This window comes from Ostrinia furnacalis, unplaced genomic scaffold, assembly GCF_004193835.3.
Source record: "Ostrinia furnacalis isolate ACB-3 unplaced genomic scaffold, ASM419383v2 OfSCF3022, whole genome shotgun sequence".
Taxonomy (NCBI): domain Eukaryota; kingdom Metazoa; phylum Arthropoda; class Insecta; order Lepidoptera; family Crambidae; genus Ostrinia; species Ostrinia furnacalis.
The window spans coordinates 1,041,373-1,049,752 of record NW_021133261.1 but is presented as its reverse complement, the minus strand read 5'-3'; the positions used below and the strand labels follow the sequence as shown (position 1 = coordinate 1,049,752).

Sequence of the window (8,380 nt, the reverse complement as noted above, 5' to 3'; positions counted from 1 at the left end):
CAATAGATTAAGGTATGTTCTGTGCCTCTCACTCAGTGAGTCCAAACCCTAAATAAATTGTATAAATATTTTTTGTTTGTTTTGCTGTCCGTACCAAGCTGCGCGCACGCACCATTTTGACCTCACGGTCATATACTACGTTGTAATTGCCATTTGTTCGACTTCTTTGCATATTATTGGAGTAAATTGTCATAGCTCGGAGATAATCGACCATCATTATACATATTAATTGCATTTACGGTAAATTCAATTTCTAAGCCATCTAATAATTTTATGGGCTAGAGATGGTTTGTAGATTAACTGGCAAGATATATTTTAGTAGATTATTTCTAATATTAAAGAAGAGGAGAAACAGAACGGAATGTAACTAAAATAATCTTAATTTTCTTTCCCACCACTTTGAGATCTAGGTTAAACAAGTCTCCAATAAAATTATGTAAATATGAAGTCTTGCAATATTTTTATGTAGTAATAAAGTCCACAGTATAAAGTTAACTTTGTAGTCTTACAGCCGGCGCCTGAGGATACGCAAGATGCTCGTGCGCAGGACTTACGCGATCGGTGTAGGGTGACCATAATGCAGGTATGGGACAATTTACTGCTAACATTGCAGCTGTGAGAGCTATTAAAGCTTGACCGCCAATAAAATCCAACCAGTGAAGGTCAAGTTTATCTCAAGGAAAAGTTAATGTATCATTGGACCATAAAATTAATCAGAAGAACATAGGAGGAGTTCGAAGTTAAGATTCAACTCCTCCAGTGCAAAGCGGATGACAGATGACATACAAAGGTTGGGTAAGAATCAAATAAATAAATGGCTTTTCAGCCGATTATTGATCTAGCATCATGACAAGCTTTGATGGTAGATACCTTGTTTAGTGTAAAGGAGGACGATAGGTTCCATCACATCCGCAACTGTGAGCAGAATGCAGCAAGAATGCAGGTTATCTAGCACTTCCCTTATCACTGTTCTAAATCGTAGCATCCTGATATATACAGAGGTGGGAATCTATTCGATTCTGTCTCTTTCTTACAGAAGGGTGTGGAGTGAGTAGTAAACTCTGATCATCAAAGAATGCAGTTTATCTAGCACTTCCGTAATCATCGTCATGATACGAAGCATCCTGATCCTGCCAGGTCTACTTTGGGAATCTATTCGACTCTGTCACTTTCTTTCAGAAGGATGTAGAGTGAGATAGCATATTGAAAGTGTTTCGCACAGTAGACCCAGCTCGATAGTGATAAGTTAATGGTAATACCCACAGAAAGCTATCTCTTAATAGAGAGATTATAACTAATTTACAACAGCTCCGCTAATCACTTCCTTGCTTTAACGATATCCCAATCTTCCTTTCAATATTGTCCCGCGTCCGCGGTATAGTGTTGTACCCTAGTCGATAAGGAGGTATCGATACTAGCGCTAATTCTAGTTAAAAAGCTGTGAATGAAGCGGCTTGTGCAATTTGCCGATCCGACGGTGAGTGGCCGACAGTAATGAGAGGCTTGACGTTAATAGTGATGTTACAGTGTCGATAAAATTGTGGTTACTAGTCGGTAAGAAGTATGCAAATTACTTTAATAGTTTAGTAGGTATTCCCACAGTTGCACGAGTCACTAAAAGGTAAAATTCACAAATTATTACATTTTGAGAATGTTGAACTATTAATGTAGCTACATACATAGCAGAATACGTCTCATTGAAATATACCATTTATATTTCATCGTTTCAGTTTCGTTTTGTGATCGTAGCTGTAAGTGACAACATGCCATCGAGTACTGAATGATAATTTATCAAAGTAAAAGTATTTTAGAAATTTCCCATGCATTGACAAATACGGCAAAACATAAATAAAGTTATGCTTAAGTTATACCTTATTATTAATTTCCCAGGTTTAAAACCCACAACATGAATCTGCGTTTACTTTACACACATTTCCCTTCCCATAACGAGCAAGCACACTTTCATCTTGTACCTTATCGATACACGACCCTTTCTAAAGCCGTTCCCCGAGGCGATAATGCGCAAATTGTTTTGAAATCACCGCTAAATACGTACAAGAGTGTCGATCCCGACACTCGGGCACAAATAACACGCATCAGCCAAAGTTAAGTGAAAATAAAACACTCGACATCGAGTTAATGTTAGGGGGGAGATATGTCCAGCTCTATTACCGACGTCCGAACTGTGAGGAACTCTATTTCTTGATGTTTAGGGTTGGTTTTGGTGTGATTTTAAATGGTATACGATATCCTTGTAATGAATTTGAATGGAATTACAGTGAATGGATAGTAGTGTTCTGCTATTTGCTCTGTAATATATGGTTTTGTTAATTAAAATGAAACCGCAATCATGGATTAGATGATTTGATGATGATGATGGCCACCAGATGTTTTGGAACTTTTTTTATAGCCTAGGCAGCTTATAAAGTCTATCGCCGGTTGTGGTACCACATATAAAAGAAGATTAATAAAAGAATTACATGTAGAGTCAAGGGCTAAAGCTATGTGTATTTTCTTTTTCATTTATATTATATCCATCTACTTTATTTATTTTGTTTTATTCAATCTTCAATGCCATAATAGTTGGTACAAGGAGAACTTAATGCCATTGGGCATTCTCCACCAGTTAGCCGTTGAGATAAACAGGAAAAAGTGTTGGCAGTGAGTTTTCTTTTAATGTTTTCCTGTTTAGCCCAAAAGCTAACTGACAGAGAATGCCCAATGGCATTAAATTCGTCTTATGTACCAACTATTATGGCATCTTAGGTTCTTACATATAGGTACATTTCTCTTTTAGGAATGCAAGTAACTGCAGGTAAAGTTCGCTTCACTATCACACAGCTTATATTATTCTTTATTAAAGTTCGTCAATATTGGATTTAATTCAAGTTATAAATACACCTGAATGGCCTTGCCTTGTATTATGTGCGCAGTCTCAGGCAAATTGTTTTAGATTACCGACATTAAAGTAGGTAATAAGATAAACACTTAGCACCTAGATAAGCCATAGGCTAGAACAAGATGGCGATTATCGCGTTGCGCAAAATAAAGCCTTGGACACACTAGAGGACAAAATGTAGAGGTATTCTCGAAGTGCACCAATTTTGAGGCGCAACTAAACTATTTCTCGGAGCGCATCTGTTTACTAATATAAAGATTTTGAACTTTATGTTTACTAAGATTAATAAAAAGTACCAGGGCAACATAATATAGGAGAGCTTTATAAGGTGCGGCGCCTCACAATGCGTCCGTTTCGAGCCTCCTAATATGAATATCGTGCAATTCAAATTCTACGTATTGCAGCAACATTCCCAAACTGCCCAGTGTTTTGCTTAACATTCTACGACGACGTACTGCGGGTACAAGCGCACCCATTTTTAAGAACACCTAAACTATTATTCAAAGCGCACCTATTTCATGTTGTCCTGGTACTTTTTATTTTAGTAGACATCAATTCAAAATCTTTATATTAGTAAACATAGATGCGATTCAAATAATGGTTTAGGTGCGCTTCATCAGGTGCGCCTCAAAATGGGTGCGCTTCGAGGAATCCTCGTTGCTCCATTTCTCCCCTAGTGTATCCGTGGCTTAAAAGTATAGACGACAGCATATCGAGCAAAACCCTGCACCTTATGACATTGCAACAGGTGTGATATTACAACAAAAATGTAGAGTCTGCTGTACTAATAGATGTCAGTCACGCAAAGACCACACAAGTGGACGGACGCTCGTAGATGATTATTGTTTTTAGTATGAAGCGCAATTGCTGAGGATTAACGTATTAAGGAGGCTTGGGTATGATTTAGGACTAGTAGCTGTGGAAATGTAGAGTGAAGAAAAATAATACGAATTAGTGTAATGGGGCCGTCCATATATTACGTCATTCTAAATTAGGGGGGGGGGGGGTTGGTCTGCGGATGACGGTAAATGATTAAATCTCTTCGGCGAAAACAGGATAATTTAGATCGAACTTCACTTGGTAAGTTCGTTTGATCATTCAATTAAAAACATAATTAGCTGACTACGGTACTTAAATAAAAGCAGTTATTGTGAACGTCAAGAAATAAATTGAAGTTAAAATGATTGTTTTATCTGGAAATTAATAATTTATGAGTCTATCTACTTTGCAATTAAGAGATTCTCGTAATGAGCTAGCACAATATAGTGAAGAAAGAAAATAATAAGATATGCGGTGAAATAAACAACAACAAACAATCATTGTTCTGAGCTTATTTTTAACTTGCAAAACAAGAAATAAGTACAAGTTAATAATATCTGTTGGTAAACAGCTCCTAAATGGATGGACAGATTTCAATAATTGGTACAATTAGTAATCTCATTAGTTCTTTGTGCCAATCCAATATTATGTAGTTGATTTTACATTATTTTCAAAACAGAGAAGAGAGAAAAAAAAAAACTTCCTAGGCAGATTCCTGGCGAAATTATCTGCCAAAAGTGATATTTGCATAAATTTTGATACATACATGCATTAAATAAGTTGGACATAAATTATTACTGAAAATTTTAAGTTCTTTTATAAAAGCATGGTAATGCCATTTGGTGCTGAGCATAAAATGTAAAGACAACGAAATTTTCAAGTGAGGTTTGAACAAATGTTTGAAGCGTCCACACATCTTTTGTACAAACATTTTCATGCTACACCACTAAAACAGAACAATTAAAAGATAAAAATGTAGATGAACCATGAAATACATCTAACTACAACAACATAAAACCGTGCCTGTTTCAGCCATCCGACGACGGATCGGACACTGTCCGTGACCTCTCCTGGAACGTCCACGCTTGTGGACTCGATGAGCGAACTCCACCGGGACCGGAGAGCCGCTTGCGCCGCGAACGACGCCATCTCACGGATAGACTTCACTAAAATCATCGTTCATTTGCCAGTCTGTTGCTCCGGTTACACCAGTCTTTATGGTGTCATTATAAGTGTTTTGACACCAGTCGTGTGAGTGCTATTGCACACCAAGACATTATGTAAAACTGTACAGTAATTCTGTTTATATTATTGCCAATATGATTTATATTAAAGAGTTATTTTAGGAATAAGTTATACCTACTCTAAAATAAATTTACTCATTAACTAAAATGGCAGTCATTAAGGAGATTAAAATTCTAATTAGCTTTAAATCTTGTTTTGTAAATACAAGATAAGGAAGTGCTTCATAATTATATTATTAATTATTTGGTTTTTCTAAATTAGTAAACAAATATTTATGTGAAACTCCTCAATCTTCAATGTTATTTAAATGTACTATTGATTGATAATAACTAGGTACATAGTTACAACATTATTGAATATTAAACAGTATTAGGCATCAATAATTTTTTATCAACAAAATCCAAGTTTATTATGTCTAGTTTTCAAGGTTTGTTTCAAGGTTCTATGAGATAATTTATTAGACACATAATATTGTCATCCACAAAAGATATCACCCAATAACTTTATTAGTTTACAAGGTAACCTTGAGTGTTCATTCAGTCAAATTAAAACACTATACTGTTATTATTTAAAAAAAACCACACAGTGCACTACATCTAGAGTTTTGACACACCAAACTTATTAGTATTCACTGTAAATAAACGGTTTTCACTTCTTTAACGAGTAACTAGGTCTGCGCAACTGCATTTGGTAAGCAATGGCAGGCAGATCAGGTCAAGGTGTCGACTGAGCTATTTTAGACTAATATTGCCCGCCTTTTGCATTTCGATCCTTGACAATCATTTTCAGACTTTTCAGCAGATGCAGCACTTGCCATTATCACATACAAACACGTATTACTGTATTCCTTTTCTCTAAATTAGATTTATAAATGAATTCGTAAGCGTAGATTGAAAAAGCCGATTTGGTGAACTTACCTAACAGACTGGCGGATCGATGAAAGGAACAGCCGTTTTGTAACAGAGACGAACAGTTTTTAATTTAAAGTAGGCGGATTAATTACTGAATTAATGAGAATATCACGATTTTTAATAAATTCACTGTAAAATTGTGTAAATGCACACCCACAAAACGGAATAGCAAGTCAACAACTGTCAAACTCGAATTGTTGTCAAAATTCGATCGGCTGTCAAACGGGTATGGCTACGTTTCGTTGCACGCAACTCACAAAAATACTATTGAAACGAAATCCGAGATTTATCTTTACTAATTGAAACAAAATAAATTGAGTAATGATTAAACTTTGAAAGTTAATACTAGTAATATATCGAAATAAAACATTTAATGCGAACTTACAATCTTACTCCAAAATTATTTTAGCAAAGTTGCCGTTGCTAGATAGAGTTTTACATTTTTTTTGTAGGCGTTCAATTCAATCAATCAAACAAAATATTATTTTAACAATACTGCTTCATATTGGTAAGCTTTCCCGATTAACAACTGTTAACTCTACCTGCTGAAGTCCCCATTTTGCCAGTAGTTAGCTAGCTTAAGAGAAACAAACCATTTGAATGTTAATAGGGCGCACCAACAAGAACGTGATAGCCACCCTAAGTTGTTATAATTTAATTAAAATTCACCCAGAGCAGATCATCATTTTATTTCCTCATGTAAAAATTACCGTATTTGGGATTTGTACGGGAAAATGCATTGTTTTTCTTTATCATTATGGCTTTGAACTTTGTTAATAGGCGTTAGCACTCAGCAGCCTTGGGACGTGTGTATGAATACTTACTTGAGACTATTTTTATTTATCTAAGTAAGTACCTAATAAATCTTTTTCTCAGACATTGTCCTTACCCAACGACATTTTAATAGATAAACTGAAGTCAACAACAGTGGAAAGTTAATAATATTTACTCAAATATTATATCATACCAAATAATAATATACAAACTTTGACCTTGATACGTTATTATCGTTCTGTGTACTAACGCACTGCGCGATTGTTTTGTCTTTCTTATTCGCGTCTCCAGTGCTGACATTAACAGACATCGAAAGTGATAGTGCTCAATAATTGATTGATGAAGTAATACCTAAGTAATTTGCTGTGTAAAATGGCAAAAGTGGCCGTCGTAACAGGTGCAAGCAAGGGTCTAGGCTTCGCTATAGTGAAAGGACTCTGCGAAAAGTTCGATGGCACTGTTTATTTGACCTCGAGGGATGACCAAAGATCACTGGAAGCCGTGAAAAAGTTGAAAGACCTTGGATTCAATCCCAAATACCACCAGCTTGACGTAACAAACGAAGAAAGCGTGAAAACATTTGCTGATTTCATCAAAACACAACACGGCGGGTTTGACGTTTTGGTGAACAACGCCGCCATATTGGAATGGGACAAGATCTATCCAGACTATGAAGCCGCGAAACGGAACGTCGATACGAACTACAGAAGTTTATTGAGAGTGGAAAAATACTTGTACCCATTGCTGATTAAGGGTGCTAGAGTGGTAAACATATCGAGTTCTTGTGGTCATCTTTCGAATTTGAAGAATAAACAATGGATCGATGCTTTATTGAACCCGGATTTAGAAGTTGACGATATTAATGAGTTCGTTGACGAATATTTAGAGAGTGTGAGGAACGGAACGTTTGATACGGCGGATTTCGCTGATGATGGGAAGCATGCTGAGCATAGGGTGTCGAAAATCGCGGTGACAGCACTTACTATGGTACAGCAAAAGAAATATAAGGACATTTCTTTAAATGCTGTTCATCCAGGGTTGGTAAAAACTGACATGGCCAATGGCAAGGGAGTGACAGACGCAGATGAAGCAGCTAAACTAGTTCTATATCTGATTTTGGAAGCTTCTCCAAACCTGAAAGGGGTTTTCTTGTGGCACAATAAGAAAATTGTAGATTGGTACGACCCCAACGGCGAATATTATTGTAAAGGAATTTGGTAATTTTAACAAAATACTGTCAATTTACGGTGTGTAACCTAATTTATTTCATAATGCGTACACCCTATAATCGACCTATATTGTAAAGAGAATATAATGGTTTTAGGATAAAAAGAAAGAAGCACATGATTAATTTTAATGTCTTATCTTATTATTTATCGCCTGGACCCAAGAGTTCAATAACCAGAACCCATATCGTATTTCAAAATGCATTAAGAAAGTACCTTACCTTATGTTTGCTTCTTACTTTTACCAGGTTTGTGTGAAAATTAAAAAGGCCTTTACCAATAAACGTATCAAATGAAACCCTTCAAAGCTTTTTATTTCATTCATCCTCTTGAACTGCGGTAGGATCACATGAGACTGATGGAAAGCGATGATCAGGCCGAAGATGGAAGCAAGCTTCATCCGGAATCCTCAACCACAGAGGCTATTAGGTACTACCTACCTCCAACTGCCGAAACACAACCATCCATTAACATTGTAGTTCTAGCGAGCGACAGACTAAAGTAAA

At 36.2% G+C, this 8,380-nt stretch overlaps 1 protein-coding gene across 1 annotated transcript; it reads left to right on the top strand.

The window, feature by feature from the left end:
- Nucleotides 1-6,900: 6,900 nt before the first annotated feature.
- Nucleotides 6,901-8,127, top strand: LOC114357079 (carbonyl reductase [NADPH] 3-like). The gene has a single exon (XM_028310531.1). It carries the CDS (start codon nt 7,021-7,023, stop codon nt 7,867-7,869), a length of 849 nt encoding a protein of 282 aa, XP_028166332.1. The 5' UTR covers nt 6,901-7,020; the 3' UTR covers nt 7,870-8,127.
- Nucleotides 8,128-8,380: the final 253 nt, after the last annotated feature.

Excerpts from the sequence above, each read along its gene's own strand:
- LOC114357079 (XM_028310531.1), top strand. The coding sequence starts at position 7,021 with ATGGCAAAAGTGGCCGTCGTAACAGGTGCAAGCAAGGGTCTAGGCTTC.